This window comes from Necator americanus, chromosome III (assembly GCF_031761385.1).
Source record: "Necator americanus strain Aroian chromosome III, whole genome shotgun sequence".
Classification (NCBI taxonomy): domain Eukaryota; kingdom Metazoa; phylum Nematoda; class Chromadorea; order Rhabditida; family Ancylostomatidae; genus Necator; species Necator americanus.
Window position 1 is genome coordinate 22,155,703 of NC_087373.1, and position 22,916 is coordinate 22,178,618.

Consider the following 22,916-nt stretch of genomic DNA (forward strand, 5'->3'; position numbering starts at 1 on the left):
CTTTTAAAGACAGCGTATCGCGATTTTGATGTGGTGCAGAACCACGGCGGAACTGTGGAGTTCGGGTACTAGATCGCGAAATCCTACTATCTAATTGGAAAGAGATCGTGGTTTCGCCTATCTTTACCTGTTGTGAAAGACGGCGTGGGAACCGCTTCAATTCCCATGAGGTACGCTAGAACGCACCTCTATGTACGCGTTCCGGTCGCCTGAGCAGCCTCTTCATTGGTTTCACTTGAATGGGCTTGTGAGAAGACATCACTGATCTCCGTGCGGTCGCACTTGAACACTTGAATGCGGGGCGTGCACAACGGTGGAGCGTTGAAAATGAAAACGTTTTAGCAATCGTCGTCTTCCACCACGCCGTTTCTTACGACGATCGGCAAGAGATGAGCGGAACTACTCCTGATCCCACAATCTGCAACCCTAACTCTTGATTATCCCGCGGACTCGTTCATCACTTCAGGTTCGTGGTGCGCTGCCTTCAACTACAAGGAAATATCTCAGTTGTTAACAAACATCTGCAAAGAACATAAAAGAGGACCTTGTATATAGATATTGCGTCTTCTATACTTTTATTCGGAGGAAAAAAAAGACTAGATAACAGTTTTTATTGCATGAATACTAGGAACGAGTGCGATGGAATTGTTAGAGATTCGGCGGCGTCCGCCCAAGCGATGATTCGACACCCGACTCAATCGATCAAACTTTTGATTCTTTCATTGCATAATGCGTTCACCATCTTTGGCGATACCGGACTGAAGTACAGTACGTTGATTTATCCAAATCAGGAATCATCCACGCCGTGCACAGTGTCTCTTTTATAATTATGAACTGCATCGGTAGCTCCCCATTGTCGAGATTCTTGTTGTTTACGCAATGCTTGACGACATCATGTATACATGATGAGATATTGTGTGACATCCATCCCAGTAGACACCATCGATACTGGCGGTACATTGTTGGTGAATATCTTTGCTTAAAACTCTTAAATGTCCCATGGCGTTGGTTGTTCTTAATGGGCTCACTTTTTGAATAGTAGAGAGCAGGGAACACCTAGTGACGAAGTTGCCTAACGCACGTAAACAAATAAATTGACTAAACAAATCGGAACTCTGAAGGGCATAAATTAATAAAGCATATTTTGATCTTCAATACAAACTGAAGACTTCATAGCTTCAACCTCGCAATCGGAAAGGTAAAGGTGAAAATTCGTTACTAACGAATAGGAATGCAGAAGAAGCCGTCAATAATCTCTTCTAGTCTAAGTAACTCCTACAGAATTTCTGCAACAACGTCGATCCCGACCATGTTCACCCCGTAAACTCAGACGAGTCCGGAGCATTGGAGAAGTTTCTGCGCACGGACTGTAGGTTGAGTAGAATTACTTCAACATTGATGTTGCACGAAAACATAGGTGAAATACATCGGTTGTTTCGAACAAGATAAAGATACTTTAATAAGCCTCAAGATAAAAGCATCATAGCGAAAAGCTTATTCTATCTCAAGAGATAGCGTAAGTGAATCTGCAAATAAATATTCCACTCTAAGAGACATGTCCATTATGTCGACTTGTACTCAGCTGCCACCTCGTGGATTGTCCTGACAATGATTTCGGATGACTCCTCAATCTGAAAATCACGAATCTAACTGAAACTTATAAAACACTGATCTGAGAAGTCTTCTTGTCAATAAATATTACTATTAATGCAACTGCTTAGAAACTTACTTGATCCTTAGTTATGCAAAGAGGTGGAGTGAATCGGATGATATCACCATGAGTATTTTTTGACAATAACCCATTTTTAAGCAGTCGATTACATACTTTCCAAGCATTGAACTCTAAAAACTTCAGGAACCAAATCATGAAAAGCGGTGTATAATAGAGTTAGTTATACTCTTGTTAATAATAATGGCACAAAACAGTCCACGCCCACGAACAACTGGCACAACTTCTTTCGGGAGAGTCCGCAACTTTTCCATCAATAATTTACCCATGGCCGCTGAATTCTCCACCAATTTTTCATCGTCAATTACCTGAGAAAACAGCAATCGATAAAAAAAATAACAGTAAGAACAACTAAAGGCGTAGTTAAATACGTAAACCTAGTTCATTATCTTGAATAAGTTATTTAACCTTTTCTGTTTCCAGAAGAAATGTTTAACAGGTCGAAATGTTTACATTTCGACCTGTTAAATTTTTTATACTCTAAGAACCTTTGATTCCACAATAATTTCATTTGATTTACGAAGCGAGCTGTTGGAAAATCAAAAGAGAAGAGGAGTTGATTACCTTTAGAGCTTCAATGGCCACCCGACATGCTACAGGATTACCACCATAAGTTGACCCGTGCTGCCCCGGCCTTATGTTTAGCATGATGTGATCATCACATAGCACGGCAGAAACCTAAACCCATGGACAGCGTTAGTAACCGTTACTAACACTACAGCGTGAAAGATGAGCCCACCGGATAAACACCACCAGAGAGGGCCTTTCCGAGAATCACTATGTCTGGTCGGACCTTGTCGTGATAATGGGCCAGAAGGCTGCAAGTCGTTATACTTTTAGGGCGAAAATTGAAATGCATTCATACTATAAGGAAAAAATTTCTGTCGCTCTCTTAACTTAATTCTCATAGGATAAACTACATAGATACCATTTTAATGTTGCCATTAAGCTAATTAATTACTAAACATGGTAGTGCGGATGGAAAGGAACCACAAACTCCCTTATTCGGGGAACGGTAAAGAGGGTCCCGGCGGATTCTCCGCCAATACCTCCGAGACATAACGTGCCCAGTGGATATGCCGGCGGATACGCGAACATATCTCGACGAGGTCACGCTCCAGTCGTTCATGAAGACGCAGATAACCGCCATAGATGTTCTTCCTGCCACAGAGACGCAGAAAACTGCACAGTTACAAGGAAATATGCAAAGAAGAGTGGTGTGGGCTGTTGAAATGACCGAATAAGTCAAAGAATAATAGTGTTAGATAGAAGTACATGGGTACAGTACAGTATTTTGTATGGTGTTCTAATAAAGAAAGGGAGTGAGTTTGTCTTTATATCACCTTCAGAAAGTCTAGAAATCTTACCAAATTTGAACTCTTTTTCATCCTGTAAGTTCCCGGAAGTCAGAGATACAGAAGGTCCCTCTGTCCAGAAATAAGTTAGGCTACAAAAAAGCTTGGGAGTTACAGGATAACGTTAATTCTCATTACTTTTGAGTTACTTTTGAGAGCTGGAATTAACGAAAATTTTTATGCACGTAATTTGAAGCTATTAGCTATACATCCTTATCTCAAACTTCACGTGAGGATTTCTTTTGCTTCTGGTACGATTACTAAATTGAGATCATCTCACGTTACAAAATTGCAGTGAATGTGTCTGATTCTCCACAACAATCCAACACATAGTGAATTATATCCTAGCCGGTGACGCAGCGTATGATTAGCGGTAGGTAAGCAGAGTCAGTTATTTAGGTGCCAACGAAAGTGAATCTGTTTAGGACACGCACTATCGCTAATTGCCCTGACGAGGCATGACCTTATTCACGTGTTATAGAATCTAATAAGGCATCTGGGTAAATTCCGGACAACCAGAAATTCACATGGAATAAACGTGACTCTAAAATAAAATCTTACAGAAAACGTTTTAATGCAAAATTGTTGGAAAGATTTTCCAAGGATTTCTTTTTCTTCACCTTTGGTTTTTCCTGCGGGTGCGACATCTTCACGTCGTTTTATTCAAAAAATTCTGGTTCAGGAAATCAAAATGTACTGGACACTCACATTATATGCATATGCATGTGAATAAGTGTGGCATCTAACTGCATTGCATATCTTGAGAACCTATATTTGTGGAGAAATTAAGTGATATTTCTACAGGTAAAATGCAAAAAATCGAATTAAGACGAAGGTATCTGCCATTCATTCCTTTTCACAGCTGAAGGGAGACCAGTACATGCGGCAGGTCTGTTTTGAGAAGGTGAGTATCCCGTGAATCCCAATTTATTCATTATAACGAAATAACGGAATTAAGATGTACAAGATTAGTACGTTGCGGACAGTGATTACGCACGGATCAGTAGACTACAATTCACATTGTTCATGTTCAGTTCGTGACGGAGCAGTTAAAGAATTGATAAACTAATTACACTTGCGTTTGCGAAAGAGCACTATGACAGGATAGCGGGATGACCACAAACAGGAACTCACATTAGCAAAGGAGACTAGTCTTCGAAGACCTGTGTAGTGAATATCTCGACTATTGAGCGTCTCACATCTACCTACAGCGAAGTGTAGTCGGACTCGCAGACTTTAGAGAGTGAGCAACAGATAAAGCTCGTGCCTTTTTCTCCCCCTTTTCTCGAAGTACACAGAAATCTTCCCTCATTCTGAATTTCTGCATACTTCAAAAAAAAGTGAGCGAAAAAAAGAGTATTCTGTTTCTAAGCGGCTTGAATCCCACGAGACGTCTTCGAAGATAAGACGTACCATACAGACGCATGTTTCACTACGAGTGTGCTCTTATATTGTCACTGATTTCCTAGCTTTCAGTATTCAGCAAGCAATTAGTGAATCAAATTCATCTTCAGTTGCGCAGTAAACGAATGTAAAGAGGATTGTTTGGGTGTCTGAATGGTTCCTCTCACAAGGCTGTCCATCCTAATTCATCACTTGACTTATTTTTGAGCTAGAAGTAACAATGAAACTACTCACTATCCACTTCTTCCCAATCCCGATTGCACTTCATCAGCAATGAACAGCACATTATACTTCTTACATAAATCGGCTGCTCCCTGCAGTGTAATCTTCGGATGAACCACAGACTTAATACGAAACATAACTTGCAAGCGACTACCTTAAGGTATCCGTCGTCAGGCAAAACCACACCAGCTTCTCCTTGGATTGGTTCTACCATAAATGCAGCTGTATTAGGATCGGAAATAGCTTTCTGAATTATGAGCTCCTCATACGGTGGCACAAAGCATCTAACGTTCCAGAGATATAAAATAGTTGAACCTCAAGTGCTGAAAGATTGTTGTATGGGACTTTCTCAAACAGCGGCACGAATGGACCGAATCCACCATATGAGTCTGGATCCGTCGACGCAGAAACGGCGGCAATAGAACGACCCCAGAAATTATCTTCTGCGAATACCACCTGAAATGAGGTGATTGAGTGAGAGGATTCGCCGACAATTACGAGAAACCACGTTCCTTCGCCTTGTTCTCGGGGACCTTCTTTTTGTCGTATGCCCATCGGCGAGCGAGTTTCACTGCCGATTCGCACGCCTCCACACCTAAACATGAAACCTTAATTGTGCTTTTCTATAACGTCTCTTCTAATGGTGTCACGCAGTAGATCCATGCTGGTCACCTTCTCAAGATGCAGAAAAGAAGGGAATATCAAGAGTAAATGACTTACTATGTGAGAATGTACGGGGAAACTAGAATTTCTCGTAAGAACTCTCGATAATGTGACAACAATGGCATTGAAGTTTCATGATTTGACTTACCTGTATTCATTGGCAACACTTTGTCATATTTGAATTTCTTAGCCATAAGCTCTTCATATTCTCCAAGTACATCGTTGAAGAATGCCCGTGAAGTCAACGTGAGTTGTTGCATTTGCTTCACGGCTGCCTATAATTCGATGGTTTCAGGATGAAAAGGAAGATTTCAGTTGCATCTTTCGTAGCCTACAAATCAGTATTTGCAGTCAGCAGTCATTTCAAGAGAGATAGCTACATATTCAAATTCTTGATTCGAAAATAGTCAAGAATAAGGTACTGGAGCGTACGTACTACTGGTACTGGAGCGTTAACAGAGGCGAGTACCCAAAGATGTTCTCACCGCAAGTATTCGAGGGTGGCAGTGTCCTTGATTAACGGCTGAGTAAGAAGCGAGAAAGTCATAGTATTTCTTGCCTGCCACATCCCAAACGAAAACACCTTGAAAGAAGATACATGAGTTGATGATCCAATTGAGAATGTAATTGAATGTAATTTTTGAGAATGTAAAATTCTCAAAAATAAACCTTTCGCTGATATTGCACAATAAGATAGACTTTTACCGTTACAGGATAGGCAGACGAAACCACAATAATGTCAAACCTCTTGTCCGGAATAAAAGCAAACATGAGTGTTTTCTGCCGAAGTTCTGTTTAAATACGAGAACTGAAGATCTATATGGCGTAGTGGTAGGCGATATTGCTGCTATTGTTATACACCAGTTGTTATAGTCATCCTTTTAAGTTCGAATCCGCCCCGATCTAACCGAACAACCAACTTTTCATCCTTCCGGATTTGATAGATTCTGAAGTAAAGTCGAGGGAGTTCGATCCTCCAAAAGAATTGATCAGCGCCATCCTTCGTCCACCACCCTTAGGGGAAACAGACGCATTCATCTAGGACGACACTTTAACCAAGATCATAAAGGGGGCAAGAAGAGCTTAAACATTTTGTGTCCCGTCTCGAGCCGTTCTTTTGTAAGTTCCAAGTTCGACCTTCTTTGAATCTTGGCATCGTAGAGTTTGATTGTGTACTACTTTCTTAAGCTGAACCAAGATTGTTATTGATCTTTATTCTGGCTAACGTTTCGGCGTCGTCGCCTTCTTCAGAGCCTGAAAAAATCAAAGACACGTGTAATCTACTCTCTCAAACGCCTCGTCATCCCACAAGATATGATTTAGCAAACAGATTATTTAAAAGCAACGTCAGAAAAGCAGACCAGCGCTCACCTTGATAGCCACGAAATCGCGATGTTAGCGGACCACCAGTTGTGAGAGTTGCGCCGCTAGTATTAACTAGTAACGATGCCCCCGCCTCTGACCCCGTAGGTCAAAACCCGCAAAGGTCCTGATATGGCGCCAGCTCGTTGGTCACAGCGATGCATTCTTCTTTACGATTCATGATAGGACTTTTGGCCGTGATATAAAACGCTTCCAATGTTTTTCGCGCTAGAACGTCTGATTCGCGTGCCAAGATAGTGACAGCTATCTTGAAAGGGGTGTTGTCATGACACTGTCTGCGATGAGCACCTAAAGGGGATGATGTTTTTGATTTTACGAGCCCGTCTAGGTGCTCCTTGACGCGGATACATAGTGATCTTCCTGTTTCGCCAATGTACTCAGCCCCACATAACTGACAGGTGATTAGGTAGATAACCCCCGATACCACGCAATCACCCTGCCTCCCGTTTGGACAAACGATGCAATTCGGTGTCTCACAAAGTCTGTCATATGCGCGATTGCGGACTAGCTGCTGCTTCAGGTTTACAGGTGGTATGTCCACTACTCTGACTGAGTCTTGCAGACCCGCCTGTCGTAAGCTTGCTCGCACTGCATTGCTCATGTCATCCGAAATAAAAGGAAGGCAGAAAGGGATCTTTGTTGCTTGTTCTACCCTGTGGCACCGCCGCTCAGTTGCATGGCTCCGATTTGAATGAGAGACCTTTGCTGGGTACCCATTGGATTGAGCAATGCGGTTAGCCATGTTTATGGAAGCAATGCGCCCTTGAGCCTCAGATGAAACCGTTGCCGCTGTCTTAAACATATTTTCAATGACTGACTTTTTGGTTCTCCAGGGGTGCGCCGATTGGTAGTGAATCAGAATGTTTTTACAACTTGGTTTTCGATACCATTTTGTTTTCCAATTTCCCCTACACAAATGAACCTGGACATTGAGAAACGGCAGCCAGTTGTCTTTAGGTTTTTCCCTCGTGAACTTTATGTACTGGGATTGTTTATTTAAGAGATCGAAGCAAGAGTCCATTTCAGCTTGTGTTGGACATACAATGCAACAATCATCTATGTATCGGCAGTACAATAAAGGTTTGCGTTCCAGTAGGGGTTTTTCCACTTTAGACATGAAAGCAACGGCTAATGTAGGCGCAAGTCTTTGTCCCATGGCCAAGCCTCTAATCTGCCTATAGTATTGCCCAGACCAGCGAAATACGGAACATCTCAAACATTCGCTCAGCAGCATCATTATTTGCTGTATCGCAAAACCATACATGTTAAGAGTCCCCAGGTGTTCGAGAAGCAGCTCTGATGTTGCTTGTAGTGCAGCATCGATTGAGACGTTGGTGTAGAGTGTAAAGAGGAAGAGCAAGACAGAGTGCAAGAAACCTCTAGAGTTCGAGTTTTCCCTCCTATCCCTTTTCCTACATTACTGTACAAGCCACAGGAGGCAAATTCGGTGGTAGACACTAAGTTTCGCTTATTTGCTAATTCGGTTTTCTCAATTCTCTCCCGGTACTCAGACAAACGCGCTTTTGAAAATCTAACACCCACACAACGCGAAGGTTTATGCGAACTACGTGACATCTGCGCTGAGGGGAAGATCAAAATCTCGGTCAGTGATAAAGGAGGAGAATTTGTAGTGATTTCAAGTGAACTGGACAGGGCTATAACGAAACTTCACCTTACGGACGATAGTCTATACCACCCTTCATCGGCACATGAATTTGGCAGACAATATCGCCGCCTGAATAGGATATGGATAGAGACCGCAAGATCAGCAGGCTTACCAAAAACAACTATCACGCGTCTAAAATGTGATCGGCCCACTTTCCCGGTCCTTTATGTCCTCATCACACCACAAGCTTTCCGCTGCCGAATTTAGTTCAAACAACCCAGGGGATTTCAAGGTTAGACCTATCATTAGCAATATTGGAGGTCCCACCGACAGAATATCCTGGTTCCTTAACACTATTCTCAGCCAGCTACTCCAGTACGTTCCAGCTCATCTCTCAAACACAAAAATGTTCATAGAGCACCTCCGCAAAGCGCGCCTTGATGGAGATTGTGTCATCGAATCTTTTGATGTCACTTCGCTCTACACCAACGTCTCCATCCATGCTGCACTACAAGCAACATCAGAGCTGCTTCTCGAACACCAGAGGACTCTTAAAATGTATGGTTTTGCGATACAGCAAATAATGATGCTGCTGAGCGAATGTTTGAGATGTTCCGTATTTCGCTGGTCTGGGCAATACTATAGGCAGATTAGAGGCTTGGCCATGGGACAAAGACTTGCGCCTACATTAGCCGTTGCTTTCATGTCTAAAGTGGAAAAACCCCTACTGGAACGCAAACCTTTATTGTACTGCCGATACATAGATGATTGTTGCATTGTATGTCCAACACAAGCTGAAATGGACTCTTGCTTCGATCTCTTAAACAAACAATCCCAGTACATAAAGTTCACGAGGGAAAAAGCTAAAGACAACTGGCTGCCGTCCCTCAATGTCCAGGTTCATTTGTGTAGGGGAAATTGGAAAACAAAATGGTATCGAAAACCAAGTTGTAAAAACATTCTGATTCACTACCAATCGGCGCACCCCTGGAGAACCAAAAAGTCAATCATTGAAAATATGTTTAAGACAGCGGCTCAAGGGCGCATTGCCTCCATAAACATGGCTAACCGCATTGCTCAGTCTAATGGGTACCCAGCAAAGGTCTCTCATTCAAATCGGAGCCATGCAACTGAGCGGTGGTGCCACAGGGTAGAACAAGCAACAAAGATCCCTTTCTGCCTTCCTTTTATTTCGGATGACATGAGCAATGCAGTGCGAGCAAGCTTACGACAGGCGGGTCTGCAAGACTCAGTCAGAGTAGTGGACATACCACCTGTAAACCTGAAGCAGCAGCTAGTCCGCAATCGCGCATATGACAGACTTTGTGAGACACCGAATTGCATCGTTTGTCCAAACGGGAGGCAGGGTGATTGCGTGGTATCGGGGGTTATCTACCTAATCACCTGTCAGTTATGTGGGGCTGAGTACATTGGCGAAACAGGAAGATCACTATGTATCCGCGTCAAGGAGCACCTAGACGGGCTCGTAAAATCAAAAACATCATCCCCTTTAGGTGCTCATCGCAGACAGTGTCATGACAACACCCCTTTCAAGATAGCTGTCACTATCTTGGCACGCGAATCAGACGTTCTAGCGCGAAAAACATTGGAAGCGTTTTATATCACGGCCAAAAGTCCTATCATGAATCGTAAAGAAGAATGCATCGCTGTGACCAACGAGCTGGCGCCATATCAGGACCTTTGCGGGTTTTGACCTACGGGGTCAGAGGCGGGGGCATCGTTACTAGTTAATACTAGCGGCGCAACTCTCACAACTGGTGGTCCGCTAACATCGCGATTTCGTGGCTATCAAGGTGAGCGCTGGTCTGCTTTTCTGACGTTGCTTTTAAATAACCTGTTTGCTAAATCATATCTTGTGGGATGACGAGGCGTTTGAGAGAGTAGATTACACGTGTCTTTGATTTTTCCAGGCTCTGAAGTAGGCGACGACGCCGAAACGTTAGCCAGAATAAAGATCAATAACAATCTTGGTTCAGCTTAAGAAAGTAGTACACAATCAAACGTTCTTTTGTAGTTTTTCTTTCTTCGTGTTTCTTGCTTCAGCTGACCTAAGTTTGGACCGGTACGAAATACGTCGCTTCGAAACAAATAACGTATCGAAGATATGAACAATCAACAGTGTCAATTGATTACGTCGCCGTTGCTAAATGGCTCCAGAAACAGACCCACGCTACAAGGCAGACTTTTACCATCGTGAGCTATCGAATAAGGAGAAGGAAGAAGTCAAAGATGTGGGTGCAAGAGAAGAAAGAGTCGATATAAAAGTCAATTCGGATTGAAATGAAGATAAACAGAAATTGTAAAAGAATAGAACGTATGTGGCAACATTGTAATGTTTCCATTACTTCTCCTCCTATCGGCTATATTGTACAAATGATGCTTTGTTATCGGAAAGGCCACTACAGCCTCCTCTATGAGTGCCACAGAGTCGCTCATGGATAACGAGATTCTTGATCGTTGTCATTTCTCGTACTCTTCTCTAGCGCCTATTTTCACTGTCCTATGTCTGGAGGCAAACAATACGTTGGAGCGTCCGTATTCCACCCCTGACGTCGTCGACATAACCTTTGTCATAGTTGTGGCCTGATTGCCCATTCGACAAAACGATAAAGAATTTACTGTTGATCAAACTTCCAGGGATGCGTCAGCGCATTCGATTCAGCGTTTTCAGTTCATGCGACGTATACAAGTTGGATCAATCTAGTATCAAAACGGTGATTTCATCCTACAAGACAAGTCTGTTACCAATTCATCGATAACCAGATTTGCGAAAGATTTGGCCTAATGACCGATACTGTGTTGTCTTCATCAAAAATCGTCAATAAGTTGACTCAGTAGTACGCAGAACTTATCCAAATCAAAAGTTAGCTATTCTGTACTAATTACTATTAACGGCAGATGTTTGCCCAGGGCTTGAATAATCCCTAAAACTGAAGATGGTGCAGATAGCAAGAACTATGTGAATCTTTGAGGCGCGACAAATACTGTCTTTCTTATTAGGAAACAGAACTTGGAGTTGAAGGTTTGTTGTGAATAACGGTTGAGAAAGTTCCTAACCCAGAATGAAAGCAACACGGCAAACTCAAATTGCTTCTCGTAAGGGCCAAAATAAGAACCTGAGAATAATCGCCCTCTGGAAGGGATAAATGCAAAAAACTATATGGATTCTAATGTGCTGTCTTCTCAATGTTCGACACTGCTGCTGCCATCTTGCATAAAGTTTAATGGATGGATAAATCTCGTGATGTGTACGTAATTACGCTGCTAAAATTTTGCAGTCAGCTTGTTAGATTTTGAGAGGATTCTTGAACTTTGAAAACAGTCTTAGTTTTTTTTTTCAAATATATTTGAGCCACTGGTGCCAAAGGTGCATAATTGGTTCTTTTTTCACAATGACGCTCACCTTCTCCTTTAGCGAGAGCCACCGGAAGTGGTTTATAGTTATGGCAGCCATATTTGTCTTCTCGAGCAAAAATTTGTTCCGCCGTCAAAGATCGCACGACGCGAGTTGCAGAGAAATACCTTGCTGATCGTAGAGTAGAAATCATGCTGCTGCAAATCTTCGATCTGATGTAAACCAATTTTTAACTGTTTTTCACTTTTCAGAATTACGATTATAAATGGAAAAATGGGAAGCTTAGTAGCATTTGCGATGGATCGAAACCAATGATTAAAGAGGAGGAAGAACACTTAGAAAGTCATGGCGATAGATGACTATTCCTTCTGTTTAAACAACAGCCGACGATGAATAGAAAAAAACTACAAAGCGAAATGAAACACATGCACAGCACAAAAGTACTGCCACTAGGAACAATGGAATCCGCGGTGGATCAAAACAAGGCTCTAGTCCCAGTTGTGGAATTATTAGAGCTGAACGTCAATATGTTGAATACTGTAGTACATATATGTGAATCTGTCGTTTGCTCGTAGTTCCACTCCAAGAGCTTCATCGACAGCATAATTATTCCAGAAGATTCGGGCCCATTCCAATGCGATTATAAGCAATTTCCATACAAATCAAAAGCACACACTCAAAGGTATTAGCGTGCACAACGTTTAGACCTGCAAGGTTAAAGGCATCTTATCACAAAATTGACGTAGTACGGAAACCTCAAGGAACTCGCAGTGTTCGACTTGAGACAAACGATTCGAGCATGGCTCAACATCCCCTAATCGTCGCAAAAAACCGAGTGGAAGACGGCGTTCCTTCCTACGTTATTTGCGTTCCGTAATCTACAACCCGAACTCTACGGGTCCCCTAAGGTTTATGTACTACCTCAATTTCGTCATACACAGACTTTAAGCTTCAAAATGTGCGTCGAGTACTCCCTACATAAATAGCAAGCATGCTTTTGCCAAAATTTTCCAGAGCATTTGTTCAGTTGTATTTCCCTTAATTTTAGTTTTCTGACTTTTTCGATATGCTCTCTCGAAAACAAAACTGCGATAACGTTGTTCCCTCCCTATTAAAAGCTTCCTTCTTCATCGACTTACATGAAAGACTCATTCAAAATAAAGGGGTGTATCCAACGCCACCGTACCTTCCAGAGAAAGTTCTCAGTTGGTGAGCAGTGAGCGTATTCCGGATAAGGAAAACCATATCCCAAACTTTTCAAGTAGCAATTGTTGTTTTCTATACAGATATAAAACTAAGGACAAAACCCGAGAACACCTCCACGCTATCCATTGAAGGAAATGGAACAATTGTTAGTATTTCCCCTCATTTACGATCAGATTACTCATATTGGACACCGGTAAAATGGAACGTTTTTTGAAAGTGATGATAAGGAATCAACAGAACAACAAGCTTCTCCCGTGATGCATCCAACTGACCAGTCAGCTGATTCAACTGCAAACGGCTGCTTCCACTTCACGAGAAGGCGGAGATACTTCTCATTGTTTTCGTTGTAAGCTACTCTAAAAGTTCACAATCATTTCAAACCGCGTGGATTCATCTCAGACCAATGAATGAAATTGCAAAAAATTAACAATATCTTCGGAAAAGAAACGAAACTTAAGTACTCAGGAGAAAGGTTTTTGTTCTCTGCACACGTTAAATCACAGAAAAAAGATAATAACTAGAGGTAATATTCTTCGAAATATATTAACTAACGCTTACGCCTACTTCCCAACAGTTCTTAGCAAGAAACTGCTAGTAGGTGCTTGGAGGAAAGCGACAAAAATTGATGTAAGGATGAGGAGAGTCTAGATTCGAGGTGTGCTAAGAAAATAAGTGTTGAAAATTGCCCTACTATAAGATGTAGCAGAAAAGAAAAGCACTGAAAACAAACTATTCATCGTAATGGATAAACTGATATAGTTTGGAGCGTAAGGAAAAAACTTTTGATTCATTTCTAAGTAAGCACATATACGGTCAATACTGAAATAGAGCTACTTCTTGCCAGGAGTGATAGTGTTGAGACATTTTAGATACAAGCAGTTCTGGATTTGGATTACTCACTCGTATTATCTGAGGTGTAAAACCTGAATTATAATTCACTCGCGTACTCTACGAGAACTCCTGGAGCTGAGTTTTCTTCTTGTAACAAGTCTTCTTCTCGATGGCGCTGTGACCGAACTTTAGCGTGGCCTTTGCCGTTTCTTACCTAAGAATCGAGAAAAATGCTGTTTACAGTGATCAGGAAATCTGCTGCTAAGTTGCTCATTCCTCAGCGTAGCCAGGGGAAATGAATTCGTGATTTTAAAGAGATCGGTGGGGGTTCGGACAATGACTTGAAACTATGCCTCTACAAGACTGCCCTTCTTCACATAATTTTTTTCTTGCAACTTTTACCTGACTTGACGTACTAAATTTGTGCTTTACTATTAATAGTTTAGGCAGAAGCAGAAATACAAAAAAAACATTCACGGAAGGAACGAAACTTCGTGTCTCATTGTATAGTTTAAAGGCATCACCCCGCGAATCTGAAGTGATACGAATTTCAGGTGGAGAATTCGTATACGGGATCGTAGATTATGGAGAGAGGGGTGATTCATTCCATTTCTTCCTAATTACCGTAAAGAACGGCCCGGAAGATACGGCTTCGGGCGTTCCAGTGCGCTATTTTCTACAACGAGTTCGATTTGAGCGCGCCAGCCTTGTGCACGCGCCGCATCTTCCGAGGCGTTTTTACGGTCCGTACCACCTCAGGTTCGTGAGGTGATGCCTTTAAGAGATTCTTCTACGGCGATTGTTCTCTAAATAACAACGAAGTTAGCAATAGGGGTGTTTGAGATGTGCATCATTAAACAACAATGGCCCAGTGAAAACGTTACAAAAACAATTCTGCGGTAACCAACAACTGTATTACGAAATATTTCGAAGAAATCCTGTCCATTTTTGAAAGTAACTTTGGGAACAAATTTTGTAAGTATTGGCTAACACATAGAGGAGTGGGGGGAATCTATGAAGCATTGACTCGATTAACGAGCATTGCTCTTGAAAAATAGAGAAATCATTTGCAGTGGGGTGCAATATGCTAAAAACTTTTTTTGGTAACATAGGTTCATCCTTGTCATAAACTTCATGACACTTGTCTGCAATAAGAGGGTAATCTATTCTCAATTGTGAAATGAGTAATCGCAATCAAACACACAGTAGATCTAAAAATGTGTACGACCACAAGATACCACAGGAGGTATACGCGTTGATCGGTCTACCCAGCGTAAAACATTTCAAGGTCCTCATCTTTAAAGCTAAATTTGAGTGGCAAAGAAAATTTCTAGAATGGTGGCCTTCTAGGTAGATGGTGAAGATCGGTATGCAAAAGGTGACAAACGCAATAGAAATGAGGGGCTCTCTGCAGGTTTAATGCGGGGAGTATCCTTTTTTTCACCACCGCTCGTCGAACACTACACCCATATTGCATTCATTGTTTTCCGACCACATTTCCTGAAGATTCTTCAGTCTTTACGGAGTGATAAAGCGAAAAGAAAAAAAAAACGCTCTAGAATGACAGTTTTCGGTGGTTCTTGGATCTAACCAAAATAATGGATCTACAATGAGCAGAAGTTCTGTTCGATTACAACAAATAGAGAAGATAACAAGAGTCAAATGAGAGCAATCACGCTTGGACAAATATTTATATTCACAATGGGAATAAACCAGCTTATTCTATTCTATCCTAATTCTATTGATTATCGGTTACATGCATGACACGCTGGCACGTTTGGGAATGTTCGAGAGCATCCATCATCACACAAATCTTTATGGACTTTGAGGGGTTACCTCTTTTTGTTTTATTTGAATTAGAATATGGTACGCGAAATTGCAAATCTAACATGATTCGTGAGGATTCGTCCTTTTTCACTGAAATTGGCACTCAACTTCATTTTCAAGAAAAATCTCAAAGTATTTTCAAAAGACCAAGTGCTTTTGACTCAGTATGTGACGAGTTGTACAGGGAGAAGTGAGCGGTCCATTCACTTCGCCAGTCAAGTCACGTTTCGCAGAATACGGATGGAATCTGCGCTGTCTCCTCCCGTAGATCGAGAAGAGCTTAATTCAACTACGGGACACTTCAGCGAACATGCGAACAATCGCATTAGACATCAATATCAGCCCATCGATTATGTTAAAGTAGGCGAAACGATTATGATGTGCACAGTGCGAGCATAAGTTTGTGAATTTTGCGTCGCAGAGAATTCACTCAACAAGGTTGAATACTTTGCGAAACACATATTCAGATTACACATTTCTTGGGTTCGCCGTATTCCGTGGTTTCAGGACATATTCCACGTGATGTATTGCGAAAGCGCTAAGTCAACAGTAGATGATTTGAAAACGAAGAAGCGAGGTTCAGACGTGGGATGTGCAGCAGAGCGAAAACACTGTAGCGCGACTACCGCAAACGTGTAACTGTCCCCTTGGAAGTGCATACCATCGTTGCACGAACCGCCATTGTTTTGATAATTGAAGTAGCTAGAGGAGTACTATGATTTTTGCTACGATCCAAGAACTGAGGTAAACACAACTCCGACTAGGAATGCAACACCTGGCACCTTTCGAATAGAACAGCTTCGTTAGTTAATAGATAGTCGTCATTCTTTTCTTTAGGTGCCTTCCGTTATACAAGCATATCGCCTCCACTTTTTAAGAAAGAGATTCACTTTCTCAGAAGAAAATTTCGTTAGATAATTTTCTACGTCCCTCGGAATTAAGATTCTTGAATTGATTCTTCCTCGCAAACTATTGCGTAGGGATCCAAATCGATAGAAGCCCGAAGGTGCGGTATCTGAAGAACATAACAAATACTGAAGCATTTCTGCAGCATCTTTTATCTTGTGCAGTTTTTGCAGAGTCCGCTGAGACGCAGATGCGTGCATTTATCGAACTTGGAAATATAAAACAATAATATAATAAACTTCTTTGAATGACGAGTTGTCCATGTTCATCCCATCGGCAATCTCTTCAGTTATAATCCCTAGATTTTGTTCGATCAAGTTAAGCAGCATAGTATGGTGAACAATAGGGGAAGACTCAGGGATGATGTTCCAAGTTGAAACCATCCAAAGCCTTTGGAATCTCTGTGACTGTTCTGAGGGCCGAAACATGGTTCAAGCAAACGCTACGGTTGTTTCTCGGGCATTGCCTACCCCCAAAGGTTTTCGAAACCCACACAACACGATGTACTTTTTTTGTACCGATTCCCATTTCGAAAAAGTTCTCACACATAGGTCGACTTCACTGGGGAATGATTGCACAGGTGACGTACGACACCATCACATATTCAGTGCATGTAATGAAAGCAAACAAAACACAGAGTTACGTCATGGCGCAACGTAAGCGAAATCTATGAAAGTCGGCCACGAGAGTTGAAAACACTTAAAATACATAAATTAAAAGGATGTGAGATGACAACGCAATGAAGAGAGCATGAAAAACGTGCTTGAACAGAAGACAGGAGTGAGGTCTGTCGTTTTGAGACTTCAAACAATTTCCACATTTTGATCTTTTCTTACTAGGTCACAGCTTACATATTTCCTGCATGCTAATTCAGTGAATATTCTGCATACGGGTACCTGATCGCAAAGTCGGAAGAGAGAGTGGAAAAACGAATTATGTTGGAAGTGTTGTAGAGCAAGGGTATGAGCTGAGTAAGCTGCAGTTTCTTTATCCTCTAAATTTTCGCGCAAGTGAGCTAGGTGTAAGCTCTTGAGGATTCAGTAAGTTCGATAACAATGTAGGAACCATAGCTGCGACAGGGAAGAGCCGGACCCTCCTCTAGTGAAATGGGTCTTGCTGACGGGGTGCAGCTCAAGTGATGAGGATTCCTTCGGCAACCGTTCAGAAGTGGGGGAAGAAGAATGTAGTTTCTCCAACCGTCCAAAAGTGAAAGGGGGGGGACCCCCGCCCCCTTTATAATAGGGACGCAAATCATCTTGCCGTGAATAAAGTGGCTTCACTTTTTTGGTGCTTGTAAGTGGAAAATCTCTTAGTAAATTATTCTTGCACTCACCCTCCAATGGATAGAATGTGTAGGAAGGAAATACCCTAACTATGTAGCGCATGCAAAAGAAGATGGCTTTAGTCCAGGCTGTCTTCGATTCGCAAAACTAACAAGCATTTCTGCAGCATAGTTGAATTATTGAAAGTATCTGAGCTTTATTTATAAAATCTTTGCTGCTTCTATAGAACATATCTTCATAACTAGAGATTACGTGGAGCTTTCATTGCTCTTTATTTGATGTCACTTTAATGTGGACATCAATGAAAAATTCCTTCTAGACAAATAATCTGCCTTTTACTTCTTGAAAACCTTTTCAAGAAGTAAAAGGCAGATTATTTGTCTAGAAGGAGATGTTTCGAAGGTGGTCACACAATTTTGTATGCGTGAGTCGCTACTGCTTCAAATTTCAAGCGAAATTTGAGGAAGTTGCATCGCCAGTTACAACTTGGTCGCGAGAAATATTGGTATCAAGAAAGGAGATATTCGAAAAAAGCGAGGAAAAGAACCCACGAGTAGCCCTGGCTAAACCAGTATATTTACAACATAAAACATATTTATTGATCTTTACGGTTGGTAACTGAGTAACTGCCTGCAAGCCAACACTGCCAGTTTTCCAACAGCCGTTTGCAGCCAAGGGTTTAACACCTCGTTAAACCCTTGGTTGCTAGCGGCCTCTAAAGTTGACCATGTCCAACGTCACGACGGACAGAAACTACCTTATGGAGAACGCTCCTTATTGTCTTCTTCTACAAAGAAAACTTTTTGTCACAGACCTTAGGAAGTATCAAAAAATATCAATGCAGCGTTTTATACACTAAGACTAGGATACAAAGTTTTGGAGAACTATTATCTCGGAATGGTTCAACAAATTTCGTGGAAATACCACCAGCAACGAACAAATCGGGTTTCATCCTAGTTGATCTGAATCTGAACCAGATGTTCGTTCAGAGAAGAGCGATTGAAATGTATCACTGGTATTGGAAGTCCACGCGATTAGCTTACTTCTTTGAATTTCGAAACTGTCTTCGATATTCACAGTCAAGGTTGTTATATCTTTGCGCCGAAGGATCTGAATAAAGATTGTTGGTTTAATTGGCGCCATGAATAGAAGAACAGGTTGTTATATGTAATACCCTCGAAAGGCAAAGTGAAGCTGAGGTACATTTTGTCAATTTCATAGTGAAGTTAGTAATGGACTGCATCTCCACCCTAATAAGTGTAAAAACTGAGTAACTACTGTAGTTAGTAGAAGGATATATAAAAAAAGAACATAGGAGGCAAACTAACATTTGATTCCTTACGCGTCCGTGGCGTCAATTATTGCCAAAGACATCAAACATTAGGTCCCCAGCGCCCTATTCAATCTATCATCGTGAACCGATTGAGGAAACAAGCTATACCGCCTATGGCAATGGTGAACTTAGGTGAAAACACGTGCGAAAGCTGCGACTTCGCTAGTCGTCTTTCTGAATATGGGAAAGACACAATGAGCAAAACTTAGATCACAGCGAAAAAACAGAAACACTTTGGATTCCCACCAGGAATTTGAATCCGAACAACCGAAACGAGTGCTCGGAGATCAAGGGTCTCTTGCGGTTCAAATCTTCAGGCAAACTTTGGATTACGATGGCTCCGCAGGCAACTGCCTCTTAGGTGATATTCACACAAATGCAGTGAGTGTCAATATCAGTGTTCTCCGAAACACAACGGTGGAACTGATGGCTGATTGCACATGTCCCATCCTATTCAATCAACTAGGATCAATGTCAGCAAGATAGCAAGAAAGGAATAAGACATTTTATTCAATCTCGAGTCCAAATTGCAAAGATCCCTAAAAGAAAACAAAAAAAAAACAATAAAGAACAGTACTCGAGTTCCGTTGGAGAAAACACACATGTCTGAACGTCGGACTCCGAAGCAGAAGAAAAGTTGCACCTAACAATTTACAGGGCTTGTTTTTAGACTTTTCGACTCGGTTTTCCAATTTAATACGTGAATAGAGTTCTGGGCGAATCCCCACCTACACAAGTTTTCGGTGCTCGTGGGTGTTCGACCGAGAACGGAACTAACCCCGTATGTGAATTCGTTATGGCGCAAAGAAATTCCCATCTTTTCATTGTTCTCCAGATCCTCCTCTGTACCTCCATGCTCTTCGTTTTTCTTGGTTAACATGAACAGTACAACAAGAGCTATGAAGTTTTTGAGAAAAAAAACAGACGGAAATCTGCAGTGAATCGATTGCTAGAAGAAATGTTATACCGTACACTGACGAAAGATTAAATAACATTCGAGAACACAGAATACAATCAGTCCATCGAATATAAATGAATAGAATAATAGCCTCTTCTTTTCCGACTTGACAGCTGAGCTGCCAAATCGGAAAAGAAGGAGCTATTATTCTATTCATTTATATTCGATGGAGTTCTATTATATTATGGTGTTATATATATATATATATATATATATATATATATATATATATATAACACTATAATATGTATTACTATATTATGATATAATAGAATTATATAAATACATATAGGTATTATAGTGAGAATGAGTGTTGTGTGGGAAAAATAGATATATCTTTAGGGGTTTTCAAAAAAATAAGTGAAGTTCAAGGCATCACCCCACGAATCTGAGGTGGTACGGATCTCAGGTGGAGTATTCGCATACGGAATAGTAGATTATGGAGGGGGGGGGGGGGGGGTGATTCCTTCCATTTCTTCCTGATTGCCGTAAAAATGCGGCGTGTGCACATCACTGGTGCGCTCCAATCGAACTCGTTGTAGAAAATAGCGCGCCGGAACGTTCGAAGCCTTATCTTCCGGGCCGTTTTTACGGCAATTAAGAAGAAAGGGACAGAATCACCCTTCTCTCCATAATCTACGATCCCATATACGAATACTCCACCTGAAATTCGTATCCCTTCAGATTCACGGGGTGATGCCTTTAAAAAGAAAAACACTGGAAACAAGAGGGAGACAAAAGGGAAAACAAAAGGGTTTGTGTTCTATACATATGATGAAAATAGTGAAGAGTTACAATGCGAAAACGAGTCTGTGGTGATGGAAGTTTACGTTTATCGATCATTCCTTGACTTATGTCCGACAGTTGAAGCCGAAAAAGATGATTAGAAGAAGTGAACACATTGCAGTTACTGCGTTTGGGTGGATGTAATATTTTCTGGAACTAACGGGTTAAATGTAGCTCAAATTTGATTTCACGCTCCAACATAACTGAACATACTTCTTAGACTCTTTCTCTCTCCCACTTTCCGATCTCTAGATTTCAGAAACAGTTTTTCTCGAGACTTCACGAGGTAAGCACTAGCAGCCCCTCAGAGAAACGAAACTCATTCGAAATAGGATTTTTAACTGAGTTCCTGTGTTTATGTAATCAGATTAGGTGAGGAATAAATGCAACCCATCACCCTGACGTGGTATGGATTTCCGATGGACAAACTCTATACGGGGTCTTAGATCGCCGGATCAGGACTGATTCCGCTTAACTCTCCCTAATCGTAATTAAAAAAGGCGTGAAAAACTCCGTTTCTCACGACGATTTCAGTTGCGACGCTCCACACCTGTACACGCGCCGCATCCAGCTGCCCACCAGTCGAAAGCCAGTGAGTTCTCCTCGAATGCCCATTCAAGTGAAACCTATCAATAGGTTGCTGAGGGGACCAGAACATATACACAGATGTTCTAATGTTCTCCATAGGAACTAAAGCGGCTGAAGCGGTGCCCACGCCGTTTTTTTAGGACGATTAGGGAGAGGTGAGCGGTGCGACCACTGATCTCGCAATCTACAACTCCATCTCTAGGTTTTGCCAAAGATCCCCTCATCACATCAGATTCGCGGTATGCTGCCTTAAACACTTTATTTTTACCAAACATTTATGATATACTTCACAAATCAAAATGATTGCTCTACAACGCCTTGGATGTGGTAGAGACATCGTACTCCTCTCACCTGTAATTTCGGAAAATTTCAGTCCATTTTCGGAAAGGGTGTTCAAGTAAACCATAACAATAAGTGGGGTAACCAATAAGTGTAAAGCTTGTAGGAAATCCGGCAATATCGCTTTGTTCAGAGTCTGAAAGGATGAAATCGAAAGTGATTAATTCGATCAAACGCCTTATCCGCCCAACAAGGAAAGTCCTACGTTTACCGTTGGGCCTCATAGCTACCAGTAGAAGAGAACATCGTACCTGAGAATCAGACGACTATCCTGCCACTGTTGGAAACCGATTGTGAGGTGACTAGCGCAATCAAATAGCCTTAAATAAGGCGTGAGTTCCCGCATAATGCAGAGGCATTTCTCTTTCCGATTCATCTTTGGGTCCTTAGAGTGGATCCAGAGCCTCCAAAACCTTGCGCGCCGCAATACTAGGTTCGCACGCCAAAATTGTGATTTTAACTTCAAAATCTTCTCCGTTATGGCGCCGCACCTTATGACCACCTAATGCAGTGGAGTCACATGATTTCCTTTTGCCGTCCAAGTGTTCTTTGATTCGAATACATAGTGGTCCAGCTGTTTCTCCTATGTATTCGTCACCACACTGCACACAGGAAATCATACAAACAACAAATGAACTCATGAAATCACCCTCTTATTTCGTATGATCGTATTTGCACTCCGGTGTGGTGCAAATACGATCATAGAACTCCACGATGGCAACAAATTCTTCAAGATTCAATAAGAACCTGCTGTCGTCGTGGAGCTTCCCCTAGTAGCCTTAGGAAAAGACTCATTCGCAATCGCCTATTTGATCGTATTTGCACTGCACCGGAGTGCAAAATACCTCCGGATAACAACGAGGGTGATTGTATGAGTTCATGTCTTGTTTATGTGATTTCCTGTGTGCGGTGCGGTGACAAATACATAGGAGAAACAGCTGGACCACTATTCGAATCAAAAAACACTTGGACGGCAAAAGGAAATCATGTGACTCCACTGCATTAGGTGGTCATAAGGTGCGGCGCCATAACGGAGAAGATTTTGAAGTTAAAATCACAATTTTGGCGTGCGAACCTAGTATTGCGGCGCGCAAGGCTTTGGAGGCTCTGGATCCACTCCA

At 41.8% G+C, this 22,916-nt stretch overlaps 1 protein-coding gene across 3 annotated transcripts; it reads right to left on the bottom strand.

Annotated features, from left to right (window-relative positions):
• Positions 1 to 1,562: 1,562 nt before the first annotated feature.
• Positions 1,563 to 22,590, bottom strand: RB195_010488 (uncharacterized protein; the record flags this gene model as incomplete). 3 transcript variants are annotated; one of them, XM_064191524.1, is made up of 14 exons in its annotated part: positions 1,563 to 1,631; positions 1,730 to 1,842; positions 1,899 to 2,037; positions 2,294 to 2,407; positions 2,469 to 2,547; positions 4,723 to 4,802; positions 4,865 to 4,957; positions 5,026 to 5,166; positions 5,244 to 5,305; positions 5,522 to 5,648; positions 5,859 to 5,956; positions 11,787 to 11,935; positions 13,217 to 13,300; positions 15,223 to 15,272. In XM_064191524.1, the coding sequence occupies 14 exons, from the start codon at positions 15,270 to 15,272 to the stop codon at positions 1,563 to 1,565; spliced, it is 1,398 nt and encodes a 465-aa protein (XP_064049105.1). The 3 variants fall into 3 exon arrangements, with proteins under 3 accessions (XP_064049105.1, XP_064049106.1, XP_064049107.1); XM_064191522.1 differs by lacking the exons at positions 13,217 to 13,300; positions 15,223 to 15,272 and having other exon boundaries at positions 11,787 to 11,931; XM_064191523.1 differs by lacking the exons at positions 1,563 to 1,631; positions 1,730 to 1,842; positions 1,899 to 2,037; ... (8 more) ...; positions 11,787 to 11,935; positions 15,223 to 15,272 and adding exons at positions 12,424 to 12,445; positions 13,892 to 13,989; positions 19,903 to 20,021; ... (1 more) ...; positions 22,287 to 22,397; positions 22,543 to 22,590.
• Positions 22,591 to 22,916: the final 326 nt, after the last annotated feature.